This window comes from Phodopus roborovskii, unplaced genomic scaffold (genome assembly GCF_943737965.1).
Source record: "Phodopus roborovskii unplaced genomic scaffold, PHOROB, whole genome shotgun sequence".
In the NCBI taxonomy this organism is placed as follows: Eukaryota; Metazoa; Chordata; class Mammalia; order Rodentia; family Cricetidae; genus Phodopus; species Phodopus roborovskii.
In genome coordinates this window covers 2,410,822-2,433,622 of record NW_026126470.1, presented here as the reverse complement: position 1 = coordinate 2,433,622, position 22,801 = coordinate 2,410,822, and the positions used below count along the sequence as shown (strand labels likewise).

Sequence of the window (22,801 nt, the reverse complement as noted above, 5' to 3'; positions counted from 1 at the left end):
GAAAGCAATAGATTATGAAAGTTTAGGAAATATGTTGGTCATGTTTTCTGAAATAAAATCAAATTTAGGGTCTGTCTGTATTTGTGTGCAGACTCAGATGGCATGTGAAAACAAATACATCAATTACCCAAGGAATGAGCAAAAGGACAGGATGAAGTGAGAAGAGAGGCTGCTTTTTGATACAAATCAGTGTAAAAACGTTCTCTTCTGTCTGTAACTGAGTGACAAGAACTGGACCTCAGCCGCAAACAACTGAGGAAACGGCAAAGTGCATGACAGTAGTTCTCAAGACCCTGGACAACAGGGAGCAGCGGGTAAGAACCACAGAGAAGGGGAACAGACAAGGCAAGCCCCGCTTATCAGTGCTGACTGCTGAGTTTCCAGGCCACAGGGCAAGAGGATCCCATAGGGAACCTGCTGATCTTTTGGTGGAGCAGGCAGAGCCAGAGACCATGAGGCCAATGGACACCTAGAATTCTGGGGTAGAGTTTAGTAGAGTGAGGGACTGGAAAGGAACAGAGTGAAGGGCAGCAGGAATGGATGGGCTAGAGAAAGGCTACCAGGCTCTGCAAGGGGGTTTCCCTTAAGTTCTCTGCCATAAGCAAAGACACAGTTGAGAATCAGAAAAAGAACCCCAGGACATTAGAACAATCTTCAAATGCCATAGGCTTCAAAACACTCCACATCTCCAGGACACACTGGAGAAGTGTCATAACACATAGTCTCAATGGTGGTTGGCAAGTTAGAACCCAAAGGTGCTCAGCCCTGCCAGCAATACTTAAAATCAAGATCTGAACAGAAGAAAAAATGTTGCCCCAAAGCTTAATTGCACCCCAGAATAAAGCTCAAACACATAAAGGACTAATAATGACAACTAAAAGTCATCAATGGCATAAGGGCTGGCACTGTGATATGCAGGGTAAAGTTACTGGATAAGCACACCGAAAGAGTTATATCCTTCATGTTTCATGTGACAAAGACAAGAAAGAGAAATGTACAACTCCAGGTGAAAATAAACAAGGGAAAAATACAGGATTGAAGTTAGAAAAATGCACTAGATGGGGCTAAGAGATTAGACACCGAAGAAGAATAAAACAATGGAAAGGCAAAAACAAACACACAGAGGAAATCTCCAAGCTGAACCATGGAGAGGTAAGATTTTAATGAAAGAAGGAAAAGAAAAAAGATGAATGCACCAGTGCCATTGTGGGGTCACCTCAAGAGATGATGAAGTAAGTGGGGGAGAGAAAGTATTTGAAGGAAAACCCTGCAAGTCTCCTTGACACAAAATGCCATCAGTTCCTCTCCCTTGGGGATGGAGATTACTCCACGTAAAGACTCTCTCCAGACACCTGGAGTGGGACAGACACCCGAGCAAAACGCCTCCACCTCCTCTTCCATTTCATCCCCCGCTTGGCCAATGCCAGTTTCCACAATCTCTTGCTAACTAAGACAAACGTGCCGTTAGTATTGCTGAGAAATTCGGCAATGCTGCACATAGGAAAACTGACTGTACTGACACAGAAACTGGCGAGGCGATCTTCAGTGTTCTTTAGCTTTCGGCTCTGACTCCCTTCCCTCTAGCCTATAGCTGAAATCTGAGAAGGAAGTCAAGAGAGCATCATTTGGGGGACTTTGCAAAGACAAGACATTGAATGTAACTATTCAGAAGTTTTTACTCTAGTAGCCAAAATACTTAGATTAAAAATTCAGTAACAAAAGTCAGTCCTTCTCACATAATCACAAAGACCTGACAATTTTCCAAGCCTATTCATAAGTGAAGACAATAACAAACAGTGCCTAGAATACCCAGTGGAGAGCAGTGTAAGACATGATACTTAAGTATGAACTAGAGAGATTCTATGGCTTCCAGCACAGGCCCACTTTACCTTGTCCTGCTCCACACCAGGCTCTCTATACACAGTCCATTTCTGCCCATCGTCACTGTATAGAACTCTATAGGAAGACACATAGTAATTGTGTTCTACCATGGTAGATCCAGTGGTTACAATACCTGGAGAATAAAGAGTTGCTTTCATTAGTGCACAGGACAGACTCCCAAAGGCAGCTGTAACCACCTACGATGCACCTGTAAGAATTCCTGTCTGTGGCGTGTTTGCATCTCTGTGGGCAGTTTTTGTCCTAATAGTAAGGCCCTGGCTTTGCTCCTTTGGAGATGTGGGAATGATTATGGGCACATGCTAGGGAAGAACTATGGTGCCTTCGCAGCTTGTATTAGAAGGCACATTTCAACTACTAAGAATAATTTTTCTGGGAAAGAGCATTAAGCATGATGATTGGTATTTTCAGTAGCAAGGCAAAATTAACCTTTTAACAAAAGCCTCAAAATCAATTTCAATTATCCTGATCACTCTAAGTTCTTCTAAGTTAAATTCATAGTCAGCACATATAGAATGTAAGTTACTTCTAGCCCTTAAAATGTACTCTCTTTAACTATAAATTTCTTAAAAACTGTTAAGAGGCTACTATTTTAGAAGTCTCAAAGATCACTTCACTGAAACTCTACCTGAAAAGGATCATATTAAAATAAAACAGAGCTATTAAAAATTAAATGCAAATTCCTCCTTTGGCAGAATTTATAAAAGCATCCCCAGCAACATCAACACCAGTGAGGCACACCAAAGCTGACGCTTTGTATGTTTCCGTGACCTAGTTTCTGGAACTTTCAGCTGTCACGGGGTTTCCAAATCAGTCCAGTGCCAGAGGTGCGGCAGCCACTCCACTCCTAACCTGTTATCTTCTTCTCCTTATTCAGGTCGATTTGCAGCCACTGATGCTCATCAGTGGCAAAGGCAGCCCAGGGAGGCCCAGGTTTTCTCAGCCGAGCCTTCTCTGGCTTCCAGCTGTTTTCCTGCCCCATGTGGTCAGTCCACTCCAGCACAGATGACGCTGTTATCTGGGGATCGGCAATCACACCCGATTCCATCCCCAGAGTCCCATAACAGCCTGGGGTAGAGAGGAAGATCACTTTGGTTTCTAGAGGTCAATCTGAAATCTCTACAACAGTGCTTACTGGAGACTTGTGACTGCACAACTGAGCAACTGCTTCCTGATCCTCAGGTGCATTGTCCCTCGCTGTCTATGGGGGCCAATTCTGAACATCCCTTGCTGCCTGGCAGATACTAAAATCTGCAAATGCTTGTCTTCTTTTATAGAAAATGGGACAGTACTGGCACATAGTGTGCTATCTGTCAACTTTATGTCACCTCTGGGCTACTTATAACGCCTAAGGAAATACAAATGTGACATACACAGATTTAACACTATATTGTTTAGGGAAAAACAACATGGAAAAAAGTCTACACAGCATAGAAACATTTTTCCTCTAAATCGTTCCAATCTGTAGGTATAAAAGCCATGGATCTGAGGGATTGACCAGACTCATTTACAAGCATTAGCTGTTAGTCTGTGGAGATACACTACATTGTCTCTAGCCAACAGGCTAGAAGGCAGTGTCCTCCTGGACCTCTCCTAGGTTTTACTCATTTGTTGTATTTTTCTTGTAAAGCCTTCCCTGTCTAACTTTAAGCTTTCAGACAAGTGGCATGAATGAGTTCTTTCTTCACACAAGTTCAAATCATGCTCTCAAAGGGATCAAAGTCGTTTATAAAACCCTGTGGCTAGTGAACTTCGGATTTAGTCTATTCTTTATATAATTGGGTCTCTATTTTACTCCCAGTGTTCTTGAAAGCCAATGACAAAGAATAAACAACTCAGCAGTCACTGGGTGCCTGGTGGTGCTCAATACATCAGCTATTATGCAAAGATGATGCCAAGTCCATGGAAGGCTTACCACTTGTCTTAAATGTGAACAGACTTGTAGATAAATAGCCCCTGAAAGAGAGAAAGGGTCTCATGTGATACTCAATCAACATGTAGCTTCCTTATATTCATTATAGTGAAGCATTACTTTCTCCTGTTGTTTAAAGGGCCCAGAAAAGCCCATGATTACAAGTCAGGTGGCATGCATTACAAATTTCTTTTTTTCTAAGTAAAACAACCTGTGAAATTACCGTGAACAATTTTTCTATAAATCTAGCATCTAGGTTCACACGTGATTGCGCAAATGTGCCATGTAACCTTTAATTTTTATTTCTTTTTCATGAAATAAATACGTAAAACTTTTTTTTTCTTTAATTCTGCGAAAGAACATGCATTTCAGAGAATGAGGTGAGATTCAAGTGTAAGCACATAGAGTTGGCTACTAGCAAAGAGACTGCGTTTCCCTTAGAGAACATCAGCACGTCTGAGAGTGAGCTGCAACATCACATCTGGACTTCAAAGGGATGGGCAGAGTGGGTGAGCTGATAAGGATGGAGGGTGAGACAGGAGAAGAACTTGTCCTGTGACAGGACAAAAGAACAGGGAAGACTCCAGGAGACCTGGAGGGTGCTCAGTTACACTTCTTCCTCAACACAGTGCTCAAGTGGTCACAAGAGGATACAAAGTCTTTTTTATTTTGTTTGAGATATGGTCTCTCTCATAAGCCTGTGCTGGTCTTGAATTCACTAAATAGCACAGCTTGCATGTGAGTTCCTGATGCTCTTGCCTCTACTGCAAAAGCCCAGGAACTGCAGTCCTGAACCACCACACCCATCTTGTGTTCCATGAGAATCCTAGAAACATGCAGTTGTCCCTTGATATCTGTAGAAACCAGTTTCAGGACATCCCATACTCCCTGGAGGATATCAAAATCTACAAATGTTCAACTACACATGCCTCCAAACTCTAAAGGTAAAACACCGAAACGATGTGCATAAAATCATGTAGCAAAAAACAAAAGGAAGGCAGCTAGGCTCTTTTGCACGACAATAGGCTAAGAATATTTTCCCTGCAATCAAAAGGCTGTGGATAAAACAAACAAGAATGAGTGGAGCAGGCATGTTTTTGTTTGTTTTTAAGAGACAGGGTTTCATTGTGTAGTCCAAGCTGGCCTCAGACTCATAACTCTCTGCATCTGCCTTCCCTGTTCTAGGAATACGGGCATGTGCCTGCACGCCTGGCTGCTAAGACAATTTTCAAAGAAAAGCGTGCCGTTACTCTATCGTGTCCTGGATATGCACCATGCACTTTCCTCCTAAAAGGAAGCAGGCTGCAGTTAGGGTTAGTACACCTGCAGGACTAAGCACATGGAAGAAGCAAGATTTTAGAAGCAGACTGCTAATACTGTATTTTTATTTAATGTTTCAATTGGCCCTGATTTGGATGCCTTGTCTGTGTTTTACAAAATACCTGAATGCCGTAGAGACCAAGAGAATCCACATTTACTACCCTTGTGATGAGGAACTTCACAATACTGCCTCTGCTTTATGTCAAACTTTATGTTCTAGTAACTATTTCAGTCAGCCTCAGTCCGCTCTGGGTTGCACAAACTACAAGGCCCACGGTTTTTATCTTTTGAATCTTATCTTCAAAGAAAGTATGACCTTGCCCAGAAACTCCTAGGCTCTCATTCCAGACTCTCATTTCAAAGCCGAGAAAAGCGGCAGTGGTCACGAAGGACAACCTTCGCACTGCAGAACAAGGCAAGCAGTGCAGGACCAGTGAGCCTCTGGAAAGGACACCTCCATCCTGGTGGTCAGCCCACAGGCTGGGTGTGCAATGAGCCCCAGGTTTCCCGTTTCTGTGCGCTATCACCCTATTCCGGTAAGAAACCCTCATAAAGCTCATTGGTTCACCACACTGGACTATGGTGCTGTCATTGGGTGTCTCTCTGGTGGCATTTGTTTATGTCTCCCCAAGAACAGTGTCACACACAACTCTACTCCCCAGTATGCTTTCTTAAAAAAAAGAAAAGAAAAAGTGCACTTACACCACGGAAGTGACGTTGTTAGCCAAAGAGCTTTCATAGTACGGGGTACCTTTGCTAATCACAACACTGATCTGGCCACCCAGGACATTTGACACTACTCCTGCGTGGATTCCAGCCATGCACAATGGCGAAGACTTGAAAAAACAAAACAAACAAGCAAACAAAGCAAATGAACTTTTCTTACTATTATTCATAAGCAAGATACTTGTACTTTTTCCAGAAACTAGCTTATCTGGGCAGGTTCTCAGAAATACAAGTTATTGTAACAAAACATTTGTAGCAGAAGAGTTAGGTTTTACTACAGAGGCATCATTTCAAGCACATGAAAAGACAGACACACATAGTATATCGGCATCTTGGGAAATCAGGTGGCATCCTAAGCATTTCTGAGTTTAAAATAACAGTATACACAGCAGTAAAGTAAGTCTGTATTCAACTTACATCTCTGTATCCATGAGGAATTGTTCCAGATATTTCAGCAAAAGGGAGTAGACAGCCAGCTGGGCAGTATTTACTGAGAATGAAAACAAGTGAAAGATTACTGAATGTTCACTTCCTGTGGGAAAATACCCCAAAGAGAAATCCCATACACTTCAATACACGCTGATTCAGTTCAGTGTAGAGTACAACCCCAGCATGGCACGGAGCCGGCCCTAGTTAAGAAGCCCATTTAGACTTTCCTCTGCCCATTCACATGGAACATACTGGCAAAAATATTCTGTCTACAACTCCTTGATTATTTTATTTCGTCATGAGCAGCAGACACCTTTCTACTCTAGGATCTATTCGCCATGTCCCTCAGTGTCCACTATGTTGTTCGATGAGGTCTGTGACTTATGAATGTTAATCAAATAAAATATGGTCCTGTCACTGAACTTCATATTCAAATAGCAGAAAACATTCAGCCAGTATTTAGAGATATTTGGGGTGGGGGAGGGGATTTGTAAATAACTGGGAGAATTGCTTAATAAAATATATACATTCAGCAAATTTGCTATATAGGAGGGAGCATCCTGAGCATCTCAGGTAATCCACACAAGAATTCTACGTAGGAGGTACTTTTGTTATTTTTGTTTCCATTTTACAGACAAGGACAGTGCACCTGAGTCACAGGGCTAGGCTCCTCTTACAGGACTGGACATAGCTTATTCGAGCTAGCAGATGTCACTGATGTAAGTCACTGATGGGAAATACGTGTCAGGATCTAGGAAAAGCATGGCCCTGAGGATGCTTTGGTGTAGTCATGAAATGGTACCGAGTACAACGAAGCTAGGGAGAAGTGCAGGACCCAGATCCTACAGAAGTCTGTGGGCTACGAAGTAGGGATACATTTTTAAAATAAAAATGGAAAGCCAGTAAAGGATGGTGACAGCTTACATGTGCAACCAATGGGTAAACTTTTAGATAGGTTATTCTGGCTTCTAGGAAGGAGAGAGATTACAAGGACTCATGGGTGAGAGCTGAGGGAGCATGAGGGACAGTATGGCGCTCAGGAGGTGTAATGAGAGCTCCACTGTGGGAGGTACAGCAGTGCTGCAGGTCAGAAGGGACCCAGCTGGCCCTCCATCATGCTGTTCAGGACACACTGAACAGCACTGAAGGTAGCATGTTTTCCACAGAAATAACTGTGATATGCACACATATTTACCTATTTGTGTGCATCTGCATGAATGCATGTTCATTTGTGTGTAGAGAATAGAGTCGATGCTAGGCACATTCCCCAATACTTCTTTGCCTTAGTTTTTAGAGAGACAAACTCTCTCTGAACCTAGAATTCAAACTCACCAAGTAGGCTAAGCTGGCTGACGCTGAGCCTCAGGCGTCCTCCTGCCTCTACCTCCCCAGCACTGGGATTATACTGTGAGGCTGTGCTCGGCTTTTTATGTGGGTTCTGGGAGACTTAACTCACATCCTTATAATGGAGTATCAGTGGCTCTCCCTAGCCCCAGATCTATTCTTAAAGATAAAATAAAGGTTCTTTAGGGGAGTGCCAGCACGGCGGAAATTAATGAGAAGGGCACTGAAAAAAATGAACCTGTTCTGCTAAGTAGTGAGGAAAATACACTGTGTCCAGAGACAAGATTGAAGAGAAGACCCAAGGGCTACTCGTTAAAGGCCCTGGAAACTAGGTTAGGGAATCTACACAGCTTTAAAACAATTATAATACAGAGTTTAAAGAAGGAATATCAGACTTGTATTTTAGAAAACTAAATGCCAGAAGTGTAACTAACAGAACAAAGTCAAGCGAGATTAGAAATGGGAAATGAAGGAGTCAATTCTTGTCTAAGTACAAGACAAAGTCATAAGCAGAGATATTGTAGGCAGGTACTGAGTAAGAACACTAAGAACCCTATGATAGTCTATGTCAGTTTGTCTATCTATTTACCTACCTACCTACCATCTACCAACATATCATCTATCTGTCTGTTTATGAATATATCATATATCTAATCATCTATTCATAAATAAAACTCTGTCTATCATCTATTTATGAACATATCATCCATCATCTATTTATGAATATATCATCTGTCTGTCTACCTATCTATATCTATCAAGCCTATCTGGAGAACACTTAGATGGTGGTTGAGAGAGGGAGAGTTGTTCACCTTTGGGGATTTGGCCATTTGGTATGCTGCTCTTACCGCAGTGGATGGTCACTCACCCATGAGCATGAAGGCAAGCCAATCAATTAAAAGAGAGGATATGAAGTTGGAAGGGAGATGGGATAGAAAGTACTTGGGGAGTTCAAGGGAAGTAGTGGTGGATGGGTATTAACGATGCATATTATATAAATGTATGAGACCTTCAAAGGATAAAAATATTAAAATAGAATTGAGAAAGAACAGCTTTTCTACTTTTAGGAGCAGTGCTGCCAGATTTAGGAGATTCCTTGACCTTCAGAGCATCCCTAAGTTACCTAGAGCCATGGCACATCACAGAGGAGGGAGGATCTTGAGTTCTAGGCCAGCTTGGGCCACAAAGTGAGACTGTCTCATATACTTCTACATAAAAAGAAAAATGAAATTAAAGTTATACTTCTGTTTTGGAGATGTAACTACTATAATTAAAGTAAAATTTAAATAGGGCAAGTGGATGACTTTTAAACAAGCATGGTTTGATTGTGGTCTTAAACAATGATAGCTATGTATCACACTTAATATAACATATTAACCTGCACTATAAAAGAAGGAGAATGAAGAGGTGTGCTGTAACACACACACACACACACACACACACACACACACACACACACACACATGCACAAGTTCATACCTGAACTCAGGTTCCCAAAATTTAGTTATATTATCCAAGCAAGTGATTAGATCTAGAAAAAAAGTAAAAAAAAAAAAAAAAAAGCTATTCAATAAGACTTATTAATTGTACTAAAATACTATAAAATAATATAAAATTGTATTCATCTAAATTTCAAAATATTACTACCTATAATTTCATAAATTTTTGTTAAACAGTTTCTCTCATTTGATGTATCCATTTCTGGACCTGTTTTCCTTAATACTGTTTTTTACTATATCACTTCCTGAAGTCAGACATCTTATGTAGTACATAGAGAAGTAGAATTTATATATTCCTTAGTGGTTTCCATAAAATACAACCCTCAAAACACAAAGAAAAATATTTTTGGTTATTAGGACTTAAAATGATCTTACTTTGTTTATAAACAGAAAAAAGCCCAAACAAAACCAATGACAAAAAAGAGGTAAATTAATTCTAGAGTTCTAACTTTTAGTCAAAGTCTCATCTACTGCTTCATGATGGGACCAGCACTATCCACATCTTCTGGGGCCTCCACAGATAATGAGCCTTTTGTTGTAAATCACTAAGCACATTCAAGACCCAGCGCACTAAAGAAAACTTAAATTCAACAATTAATCAGACCAAAAGCTAACACATCTCTAATTAAAAACCCAGTCCTGGGTACATAAAAAGAAGCTTTTACTTAAAAGACACTGAGCATCTTCCCTTCCTTGTCTTAGAACAGAAAACAAAGCCTGGATTATAGCATGTCACAGGGCTGGCCTTGTTTCACTTTCAACCCTCCTTTTACACTAAGGTTTCTCACAACCCCGGCTGTCTTCTACATCCCTAGACACACACACTCCTGCATCCCTAGAACACACACTCCTGCATCCCTAGAACACACTCTCCTGCATCCCTGGACACACACACTCCTGCATCCCTAGACACACACTCTCCTGCATCCCTGGACACACACTCTCCTGCATCCCTGGACACACACACTCCTGCATCCCTGGACACACACTCTCCTGCATCCCTGGACACACACACTCCTGCATCCCTGGACACACACACTCCTGCATCCCTAGACACACACTCTCCTGCATCCCTAGACACACACTCTCCTGCATCCCTGGACACACACTCTCCTGCATCCCTGGACACACACACTCCTGCATCCCTAGACACACACACTCCTGCATCCCTAGACACACACACTCCTGCATCCCTGGACACACACTCTCCTGCATCCCTAGACACACACACTCCTGCATCCCTGGACACAGATTCTCCTGTATCCCTGGACACACACTCTCCTGCATCCCTGGACACACACACTCCTGCATCCCTGGACACACACACTCCTGCATCCCTGGACACACACTCTCCTGCATCCCTGGACACACACTCTCCTGCATCCCTGGACACACACTCATCTACATCCCTGGACACACACTCATCTATATCCCTGGACACAGATTCTCCTGTATCCCTGAACACATATTCATCTACCTCCCTGGAAACACACTCTCCTGTATCCTTGAACACATATTCATCTACCTCCCTGGACACACACTCTCCTGCATCCCTGGACACACACACTCCTGCATCCCTGGACACACACTCTCCTGCATCCCTGGACACACACTCTCCTGCATCCCTGGACACACACTCTCCTGCATCCCTGGACACACACACTCCTGCATCCCTGGACACACACACTCCTGCATCCCTGGACACACACTCTCTTGCATCCATGGGCAGACATTCTCCTGCATCTGTGGGCTCATACTCTTTTTAATCCCAGGGCATACACTATTCTCCAAAGCTTTTCTATTGCTCCCAAAGCCTAGTTGACTATTTGCTAACATCCCAACTTGACTGTCATTTCCTCAAAGGAGCTGCTTAGCCTTTCACATGTGGAATCCCTTTATCCACCCAAAGGACTTCTATTTTGCTTGTTTTAGTGAACACACAATTATACACGTTCCCAGCATAACTTGCATCATGAAAAAACTTGCTAATAGAATTATAAAGTTATAAGCAACATTATGCTCTAACATCTAGTCCTTGGACAAAGAATAGAGCTGTGTTTTTTCACTTTTCTGGAATTACATAAATCAGGATTACAGTGTGAGGTACACAGGAGACTTTGAATAAACATTTATCACTGAATCCCTGGAAGAACAAAAGTTTCTGTTTGTTAGCATGTTTAGCTACATCCAGTAACTTACCAGACCCCAGGGGGAAACCTGGAAGGAGACCAGAAGGGAATAACAGTATTATGAGCATTCTGTGTTGGTTGGTTTTCCCAACTTGAAACAAACCTGCTCATATCTGTAAAGAGGGATCTTAATTGAGAAAATGTCTCTATAGGGTTGGCATGGAGGCAAGTCTGTGGAGGTACTGTCTGGGTTAACCACTGGTAAGTGAGTTCCTGCCCACTATGAGGGACACTGTCCTGACGCAGGTAGTCCCTCTGTCTATAAATAAGACAAGCAAGCAATGATTAGCAAACGAGGAAACAGTTCCTCCATGGTCTCCTCTTCAGTTTCTGTCTTGAGTTCCTGCCCTGGCTTCCCTGGATGATAGACTACAAGCAATAAGATTAAATAAACCCTTTCCTCCCCAGGTTGATTTTGGTGATGGCATTTTATCACAACAGTAAAACCCTAACTGAGATGCCGTTTTAAAATTTATTTATTTTACATCCTTACTACAGTTTCCCCTCCCTCCTCTTCCACCCCCTACCACCCCTCTGCCCCACCCCCAATCCATTCCTCTGTTTCTGTTCAGAAAGGGCAGGCCCCCATGGGTATCCACAAAGTACAGCATATCAAGTTCCGGTAAAACTAAGCAGCACCTCTTGTATTAAGGCTGGGACAGGCAATCCAGTATAAGGAATAGGATCTCAAGAGACAGTCAAAACATTAGGGATGCCTTTCTACCATATTGTTATTGTATATATGCTACATTAATAGTCTCAGAAGCAATCCCAGAATAATCCATCATTTCATTTTACTACTCTAAAGATTTTTTTTAACTCCTCAATTGAAATAAGTCTTAAAATACCCTGAATGTAGTGTTCAACAAAAAGGGAAACAGTATTTTGAGAACAACTTGTAGAAATCAATATGTACGAATCACTGCAATTTCCATGACTTAATCTGCATTTTAGGAGTTATCCATGGGGGTTCACTTCTGCTTAGCTAATTCACTAGGAAGGGCAAGCCAATAGAAGGGTTTGTTTACAACCTTTGCACAGCATCAGTGAGAATCAATTTTCTGCTCTCTTGATCGAACAAAAGAAGGTCCAACCTCGATCAGAAAGTCAGCTTCTAAAATTAACAGCCCACCATGAACAGTACCTGTGTGTTCCAGTGTGGCATTCTAACCACAAGGTGACTGGCGACAGCCTCTATTACCTTCAGACCACACGGACAAAGGTGCTGGAGCAGAAAGTCCTTGTGGGGCTTAAGCTGCACACCAGGCCATGCTAATGTGCAAATAATTACCTGGATCTCAAATCCCACTGAGGCTCCAAAGAGAATAAGAACCCAAAGTAGACAACTCTGACAGCCAAGAAGACTGAAGGCAGGAAAGGAAAACCATCAGTACAAACCCTGACACTTACAACTCCATGAAGGCAAATAAAAACCACCAAATTCAGGATTTAAGAAGTTACATGCCTTCCCTAAAAGCTTTTCCTAAGGAAATTGCCTTCCAGAGAACTGTTATTATAAAGCTCTCAATGAAGAACAGCACATCCCGGGCAAGGTGGATGTAGTTAAAGAGAACCCATCTGCCCCAAAGGCTCTGACAAACAATGAATAGGAAGTTGTCGTGATGAATGGGGAAAAAATTAAACCCACAAGAGTCTAGAGTTAGACCTTCAAATTTACAGCCAAGTAAATTCCAACTGTGGTGTCTGGATTATACAATGGAGTAGTTCGCTTATGGAATAGTCTGTTTAGTAAAAATGTTGGGACAACATGACATCCATGTCCAATGACACAGCCATTCACAAAAGAACTAGCTACCTATATCACATACACAAATATTAACTCACAGTGGAAAAAATTTAGGCACTAATGCTGCAGACCTTTAAAAAATATAGGAATACTGACTTTGGATTAAGCACTGCTTTCTTAAATATGATGAAAAGCACAGAAATCAAACTCAGATAAACTGAAATGATAATTGAAATGTCCATGCCTCAAAGTAGAGTGTCAAGGAGAAAGATGGCTATGGGGGTTGAGTGAGAATGTCTCCCACATGTGAACACTTGGTCCCCAGGTGATGACAATGGGGAAGATTTCAGTGGTGCAGCTTCAGTGTGGAAGTATGTCACTATGGATGGATTTGAGATAAAAAAGCCTCACCTACTTCCAGTTTAATTTCTCTGCTTCATGCTTGAATTTTAAGATGTGAACTCAGCTTTCTGCTCCTGTCCCATCATTATGGACCCTAATGCTCTGGAACCATATGCTCAAATAAATTCCTTCTCTTTAAGTTGCATTTGTCATGGTGTTTTTCTTTTTAATTTCTTTTATCATAGTAGCATAAAGGTAATTAATACAGTGACACACAAAATTATTCTGACAAGTCATATGTCTCATGTATCTAGAATCAATATCAAAAAGTATTAAGATATAACATTAAAAAGGCAAATGTGTATCTAGCCAATAGAATATACTTTGGCTATAAAACCAAAGTAGTACTTGTTACAAAATGGACGAACCTGGCAAATATGTAGTTAAAGCCATCAGTCACAAACATCCCAAACTATGGCATCCTTAATGAAGTGTCTAGAATGAGAATACCTAGAGATAAGAAGTAGTGACGAAGAGTGAAAGGAGTTAAAACTGATAAGTGGAGACTGACTCAGAGTAATTGTGGGCTATGGTTTAGGGTGATGAAAATGTTCTCAAACCGTGGCGAGGAATACAGTATTCTGAAAAACTGAATTACCATACTGTATAGGAATTAAATCTTGATAAATTGGTTATAAAACTTAAAAATCATAAGAAACAACCATTGACTTGAAATTCATACCACATATGCATGGCTGGATAAAATAAAGCATAGTAAAGAACCATGGTGGACAATTCATCCAGTTATTCCCTCAGCAAATATCAGATATATAAACATGACAAGGTAGTATTCTCGGCAATAGTGAGAAGACAATCAGACAAAAAATGTCTGCATATAGAAAGTATACCTACCTCCCCAAGTGGGAAAGAGTAAGAGAAAATATTAGTATAAAGTATGTATAGTAAAGCAGACGGTGATAAGTACTTTAGTTAAATAAAAGTAGAAGTTAGGAAAAGGTCAAGACTTGAACTTTTAAGAGTGATGTCCACTATGTCACTGCAAAGGAGACATGTGATTAAAACCCTAAGTGGGTGAAGCAGTGAGGCTTAGGATATGTGGATCTGAAAGTAGGTTTGAAAACTAAAAAGGCCCCACATGGGTGCATGGTCAGCACTTATTAAGCCACAGTGAAATGAAGTCAGATAAATAATAGGCAGTTGACTCCTATAGGGTCCTGGAGGCAAGGACATTTGACAGCATAAGATGGGAATTTCATTTTAATACAATCACACTGACCTGGGGTTGGAGCAATGGCTCAGTGGTTAAGAGCACTAGCTGCTCTTCCAAGAACCTGGGTTCAATTCTCAGCACCCACATAGCAGCTGTCTATAACTACATACCACATATGCATGGCTGGATAAAATAAAGCATAGTAAAGAACCATGGTGCTGCTGGCATGTGATCAGATTTTCATCTATATTCCAAGAATTGGCAAATGATTAGAAATTTGAGAAATAATGGTAAGATCTTTGGACTCAACAATGTGAAAGACCAATTCAAATGAAAAGTATTTAAGATTACAATAATAAATACTGATGTGGAATCTACTTGCTTATTCTGTAATGTCAGAACATCAGTGTTCTATTAGAAGGGCAGACAGCGTGTAATTAACTATATTCTTAGCTGAGAGCTTCTACATGGGACTTTTCTATAATATATACAAAAGTATATACACATGCTATTGCACAGCATGTTATTTTTATTTCCATGCTCTGAGCAATAGCATCTCTCCGGGCCCTGAGACGGAATCTACAGAGGTGGTTCTTCACTAGATATAACCCCTAGCTAGGGGAAGGGTAATCTTAAATCCCATAAAAAGCTCTGTCCTTCCTCTAACTCTGAAAAGCAAGTCTCAGATCTCTATTGGTACTAAGCATCCTATTTGTCTACGACAACTCAAAATTTAACAATACTGTTGTCTTGATACAGTTTGAAAAATACATTTTAAGTACAATTAACAGAGAATTTTGTAACTGGTCTTTCAAAATTTATTTGCACATATTTCAAAATCTTGGATTGATCTATCATACATAATACTGTAAAAATAACTATTTTATATGTCAGCAAATCATTTAATATCACAGTACACTAGCTTCTGTCATAGATGTATTTTGAGATAGTATAATCTGGACTTTTGTTTAGATTTTCCCTAAGTCATACTGTTGTGAGTTCTTGATTGATTTGCAAAAAATTCCCTGTAGTACCAGTAACCACTATATAAAACAGTTTATACTCTATTAGTTGTGGTATGTAATAACTTATACAACTGTAATAATTTCTTTCTATAGGAAAGGAATCTAAAGATAACAAAACATCAAGTATTGCTCCTAGGTGACCATAATTATTTACCAGAAGCTAGAAAACAAACAAACAAAGAAACAAAGAAAAGACAATAGCTACAAACTTAGAAACTCTAGTCTTTCATATTCTCTAGAATCCATTAAAAGGGCCAACTCCTCCAGCATGTGGGCGTCCCTTGGTACAGCAACACTGTTTCAATAACCTTACTTCCCCGTAAGTAAACATCTTTGTTCCTATGCAAGAGGGTGTGAGATAGGGCTGATCTCGTTGATCTATATTCAAAGGTGGAGATTAAATATTAGGCTCCTCTTTGACAAATTTGACGCCTGTGGAAGCACAGTCCACGGTAGGAGACTGGGCATTATTTCTGTGATGAAAAGTAAGGTTTCTTATCAGCAACGTAAAGGACGGCTAAGTTGCCTAAGCAATTAATTGTAGTTAGGCTAAATGCCATATAAGTTTAACCACATCAAATAAAACCCCCTCTATATTTAACTTCCTATATACAAAAGACATGCCAAAAGCTAGTATGCTTCTTTTGTGACCTACACAGTGTCTAGGACACTAAACAATGCAACAGCATTTAGCAACAGTGTAATTAGTAACTGTTTAGCTTAACTCGACACAATACCTAGGTGGTTCTTTTTCCCAGAATTTCCAAGGCATCAAAATCCCCAGCTACACACAGGATGGTATCCTTCAGGTTGTTTCTATGTCTGCTTGGCACAAACTTCATTCCCCATGATGAACTGCCTTTTCTCCTCAATCATTTCAACAGATTAATTCTGTTTTAAATTCTCTCTCTGCAAAACTGGTAAAACATCTCATCAATATGCTTATTGTTTAAATAATACCAAAAATATAGTTGTTTTTCAGTATGCTATTTATATAATACACAAATGACTGTGTGTGTTTGCTTTCATTTGCTTGTAAATAAGGGCACATTTGAGGATAGGAATACAAATGGAAACTTCACCAAGAGTCAGTCAATAGATTCAAAGTTTTCAAATGTGTGTCAGATACAGCAACAACAAAAACTAAAAACACAGCCTGGAAATTACAAATAGAAATGGGGCTAAGAGCCGAACCTGACACAAAACAGATTCTGTATTGTCACTACACTCAAGGCAGCAAGCGATCTGAAAAATTCACACCCTAAATTCAAAACCAAAAACACTACATAGAAGAAAAAAATTAACCAGCAACAGAAACTCACACTCTATTAGAAAAAAAAAAAATCTATTCTGCCCTATGTGTCACAGGTTTACATATTCTGATGTGAGATGGAAGAAATGGGAAATGTGCACAAAAATATGTAGTTAAAGTACCAATCAGAAAAATTTTATGGCACTGGTGTTGGTTCTAAAAATACTTCAGCATACTGCAACAGTGCCCCTCAAACGGGTGTTTTCAGGCCCAGCTGTTCAGAATTCTTAGGTACACTGTCATCAAATTCTAGGGTGGGGGCAACAAACGAACACGTGTTTGGGAGTTCACACTAGAAAGATAATGCATATCCTTACCCGACCATTCAGTGTCACAAGCAATTTACTGTTCACTACTTTCCTCCAGAAAAATAAAGGCAAATTTAGGCTATCCACTCCAAATTTCTGGCAAGAGTGAAAATAATGTAGTATTACCTTTAAAGTTTTGATTCAATGTTTTCTAAAACGTGCCTGCGTTATCATTTTCCAATCCTGGCTGTCTGTATCCACCCACACACCACCAGTTTTGGAACACAATACTATTTTGAAGGATTTGAAACTTCCAATGGCTATGTAATGTAAGCAAAAGATGTCTAAAATCCACTGTTGAGAACCCTTCTAGAAACTGGCCAGAATTGAAGAGATTCAAAAGCAGAAATTTAGATCACACATTTATAAAATTCATTTTATTTTTCAAGTCCAATTAAATGCTGTTTGTAATTGGATTTTTACAGTAGCTTCTCCTGCATGTACGTATATAATCACATGCATGCCTGTTGCTCTCAGCTCTCAGAAGAGTGTTGTATCACCTGGGACTGGAGTTTGAGATGCTTATGAAACATTGTGTTGGGGATCAACCTGGGGCTCTCTGAAACAGTAACAAGTATTCTTAATTGCTGAGCCATCTCTACAGCACTAAATGGTGTTTTTAAACTGAAATTTATTTATGAAGATAGTAGCATTTATTATCAAGCTTGATTGAAAGACCTGAGTTACTGAGCCATTAATTCTGAGAGGCATTGGTTTTGACACACACTCTCTCTTAAAGCAGTGGTTAACTCAGGAGTTTTTCTCTATAAGACTACCTTCATTAGTGTTTGCGCATATGTTCAGCATACCTCAAGGGCTCACACAAATCTCTAAGTTTTCAGAAATCCCCATTTCCAGCTGAGATTTGAAGTGATTATGACAGTTTACAGTAGCAATACTGTGGTTTGAGTGAGATGTCCCCATAGTCTTGGGCATTTGAATACCTGGGGAGGTTTAAGAGCTGAGGCCTTGGGCGAGCTATGTGTCGCTGGAGGCTGGCTCCTAGGGTTTAAAGATGCCATTTTGCCTGTGCTCTCTCTGCTTCATGCCTGCAGCAACTTGGAATTGTGAGCTAAAATAGACCCATTTCTTCCTTTGGGAGGTGGGGAATGTAAGCTCTAGCTGCCCTATCTCTGTTCTGCCCTCACGAACTCTTTTCTTTGTCCTTCTGAAAACATACACCCAAATAAACCCTTTCTTCTGTAGGTTGCTGTGGCCATGGCGTTTTACCACAGGAGTGGAAAGCCACTAATATTACTCTCTCAGGCTGTGCTGTTCCCCCATATCTACGCTGTTCACCTTCCACTGCAAGGGGACAATGGGAACCTGTTTTCACAGTAAAAGGAGAAAAAGGCTAGAAATTATGGTTCACTAATAATTAAAAACGACAGGGGAGGGGATAACATCCCATGGTATTTTAAAAACAAGACACAAAGCTGGAAGTGGATGCTAGGAAAAGGTTCCAGTATGACCTGGGCACTGAAAATTCCAGGTGCCATTCAAGAGAACTTCGCCACGAGCAAAGCCTCTCATTACAATTTAAATCACAAGAAAAATGAATCCCAATTCTTTGAAATGTGTCCTTGTAGAAGGTGAGTCTGACTGTAACATCTTTACATTACTCTAATATTTGTATCATATGACCTCCTAATTTAATCATCTTTTGTCTGGTCTCTTCTAACAGCCTCCTCATTGGTCTTCCTACAACTATCTTACTTCTATTTCATCTACCTTTCAGAGAGCAACCAAGGGTAACTGACATAAACAAAACACAAACCTAGTCAGGTCACTCCACCTATCTAGAGCAGAAAATGAAAGGGACCAGAACTTTGCATGGGCTCTGATACCAAATAATAAAACTACTCTATCTTATACAAAACTGTAACTCTATACACACAATATATAACAAACACAATATATAACAAAGAACACTGTCAAGTCTTTGTGGGAGACTATAAGAAACAAAGTAGCTGCTGACTCAAGACTGTTCATACATTTTAATCCCCATTACTCTAAATTTCAACTAGACCCCTAAGCTAGGAACATGTAGCAACAATCCTTCCAGATATTTAAGGAATTCATAGTGGCAGCTAAATTTCCTGGATGGAAACAGAGATCTCAACCAAAGCTAAACTGCCTCTGAATAAAGGAGTTACTAGAAAAAAATTGTGACTGAGAGGCCACCCAAGAAGAAATAAGAAATTCAACCAGTGTTTCCTAGAATGTGTCTTATCCAACTAAATTCAGTCAAATTAAACAAATGTTTGATGAATGATGAATGGGACAGGGCATAGCAAAAAACCATGACTTCAGAAGTCAGTTGGGAATTAGGGTTATTCAAAACTGTCATTTTGGGATGTCTTAGTATTAAAAAGTTCCTAAGGAGCCTATCTCTAATTTGGAATAGATTTGTAAATCTACAATGTGCTTACTCCGTGAGATCATTGAGAACATCTGAGACTCTGACTTGATATCAATGTGTTCTTTAATGAACTTTAATGTAAGGACATCAAACCACCAAGAGAGACACAGCAACAACCCATGATTTGAATACCTAAAGCAAAATACCACCTTTTGTAATAAAAATGCAGACATTTATTTTCAGGAACCCTGCACTTAATAAGCAGTGAGGAGAAAACTGGAATATATGAATCAAAATGGGAATTTAAACCCAAGGAACTTCACGTGAGTAAGAAATACAGTCAACTGTCTATTTCTTACCTTCTCGCCTGTCAACCTGAGGTGTCCACAGCATGTGTTGAAAGAAATGACAAAACTCTTTCAACTCTGTGTCCTCCACATCACCCATCAGATGGAGGGAAATACAAATGTGTATTCACAGTTTGGGGTAGGGAGAACACCATGTGTGCCTCCTGTACCATGTCTATGGACACCCCCAAAGACAGAAATCACAGAGGTGAAGAGACATGACAGAGATCATCTGGCAACACATGGCAGAAAGCAGGCTTATTTTTGTTTTTATTTTTGGTTTTGGAAAGAGGGTTGGGCTGGCTTCAAAATCTGTGAGCCTCCTGTCTTGCTTCAGTTTCCAGAGTGCTGGGTTGGAGTGTGTATGCCCACACCCAACCAGTTTTAACGGAAGCCTCCCTAGTGTTATTTGCTGTGCAATGAGAACAGACCACAAAATATAAAACAAAACTCACTCTAAGAGTTTTATTAGTATAGGGTGGAAAAGGACGAGGGGATGTGCATAGGCCTGTCTGGAAGAAACGTGGCGATTGTCTACTTTTAAAGGTTGCTCAACCCCATTTATATAGGAGCTTATCTAGCCAAACCACACATGTGCATACGTTACATAAGGACCTGGGATGACTAGGCACTTTACCTGAATGCTGCTGGCACATGTGCAACCAACCTTGGAAATGCCAACACCTAGAGTGATTTAAGCATTTGCCTGAATGAGGCTGGCCATATGTGTAGCCATGAAACTCCAGAAATGTTGGAAATGATAACACCTAGTGCCCTTCCCACACCATAACTGTCTTAATTTTCCTACTATGTCAAAACATTATCTGTTCATTTGACTTGACACTTCTAATTCTTTTCCCCACAGCATTTCATTCAAATGAGTTAAACCTTTCTCATTGTCTCTGAGCTTGTTAGCTTCACATCTTGTCAGTGGTTTACAAACCAAGAGAGAGTAGACTCCCTTCCAAGTAGGCACAGTTCTTTCTTCTGTGTGCAAGTTCTAAATGAAGCTTTGTGGGAAGCGGTGTTCATCTCAAAGTTACCCCAAATAAGATGGAGAGTTTGCTTTGCCCTCAGTTGTTCCCAGAGCTCAGCAGTCTCATACTTAGGATGGTTTTGATAGTTTTATACTCAAACAGCTTGAAGCAAAAGCTAATTTTTACATTCAAATGGTCAATTTAGAACAGTTACTATTGAACATAAGAATAACCATCTAAATGCAAATGACTGTTCCATAATCCTCCCAAGAACACCACTTCTGAGATGTCCTCTTCACAGTGCCTCTAATAATAGTGAGGAAATACAAGCCACAGCAGTAAAAGGACATGACAGACTTCATATAGACATTGCATTTCCTGTTAGAGACAACTAAGGTTTGGATCCTATTCTATTTAATACCTTTGTTTTTGACCCCACGCCTCCTTTAGATTCTAAACACTAACAATGACAGAAAAACTTTATTATATTCTATTTCAGCACTTCTCATGGAATTCTTGGTAATATGAGAGCCAAGTCTTTGTAAACAACAATATGGCCTTTAATATAGAATTGAAACATTGTAACTTGTAGATAATAAACCTTTAAGTTGATACACTTTGCCTCAATGTTTCACAGATTTCTTTTAAATTATGACAGTTTGTGTTCTGATATCACAACAATGAAACATTAGTATTTCCTCTACCAAGGAACAGAAACTACACGGACAGAAGTTAATGCAGTCAATTTTTAGAATGCAGATCCTGATCTGTTTGGTCTCTGGTGTATAATTTCCTCCATGCTATTAGGACAGAAATGTGAGTGCTCCAGAATAAAATGAAAATTACCTTGTTTCTCTATAAGCGAATATGAAGCCAAAAACCCCCGTCCTGAAGCATGGATTCCACTCATGAACAGCACTGTGATTTCACTGCCTTTGGATTCAATGGACTGATTGATTTGTAAACCCAGACCACAGAATTTGCCTAGGAGTGAAAAAACACATGTATATGTGACTCTTACAAAGTCAATGTTTATAATGTGCACAGTAATTATAGCATAATACGCCGGCTACTAAATTGATGAAAAGGAATTAGTAAAACTTAGGTTAGAAAAGTCATATTATTATGAGGGAAAACTACATGACAAGTGATAAACATTTAAATTATTCAAAAGAAAAACCGATTTCCACTGAACTTAAGAGATTCAATTTCTGTAAAACACACATATATCCACCTCAAAACAATGGAGAAATAGTTTTAGAAGCAGGCGTTCTAGACAGGGTGATAACACAAATAAGTGAATAGTCAGCAATGTTCTCACAAGGTTCCTCCAGCACCTCCAGATTCCTCACCACAGCACATTCCTCACAATTCCCTCAAACTGGACCCACTCAATAGGCAGGTACATGGGGACCTTTTGATAAGGCCTGAAATTTCTAGATCTGAATTTTAGCATAGTCTGTGCAGCTGCACATGTACGTGAACTCAAAGTAGACATTTTTAAAAGAGGCTAATTTAAAAATACCTAACAGGGTTCATACAAGAAACATAAAAACAATGTTTTATTGAGTCAAATTATCAGACATAAACAAATGAATTAATTTTATACAAAGAAAAAACAGATCACAAAATTAGATGCTGTTTAGAAGTAAGAGACCATTAGAGACCATTAGAGAACTGTCTTAACTGAAAACTCATGCAGATAACCTGATCACTTAAACTGATTACAAGTTAGTGCCAAAGTCAGTCCAGAACCTTTTTTTTTTTTTTTTTGGTCACAGAATGACTATTGTATCCTCCCCAAATTCTTAGGTTGAAAACCTCAGTCCTAC

General features: G+C 40.0%; 1 protein-coding gene across 1 annotated transcript in view; it reads right to left on the bottom strand.

Moving 5' to 3' along the window:
- Positions 1-22,801, bottom strand: part of Dcbld2 (discoidin, CUB and LCCL domain containing 2) — a 55,779-nt gene that overhangs the window by 11,525 nt on the left and 21,453 nt on the right. The window contains exons 3-9 of the mRNA XM_051191709.1: positions 21,816-21,953; positions 9,110-9,161; positions 6,275-6,347; positions 5,834-5,967; positions 3,815-3,855; positions 2,752-2,967; positions 1,890-2,014 (exon numbers count right to left, since the gene is read on the bottom strand). Of these exons, the coding sequence (XP_051047666.1) occupies positions 1,890-2,014; positions 2,752-2,967; positions 3,815-3,855; positions 5,834-5,967; positions 6,275-6,347; positions 9,110-9,161; positions 21,816-21,953 (779 nt within the window). The remainder of the gene's footprint in view (positions 1-1,889; positions 2,015-2,751; positions 2,968-3,814; positions 3,856-5,833; positions 5,968-6,274; positions 6,348-9,109; positions 9,162-21,815; positions 21,954-22,801) is intronic.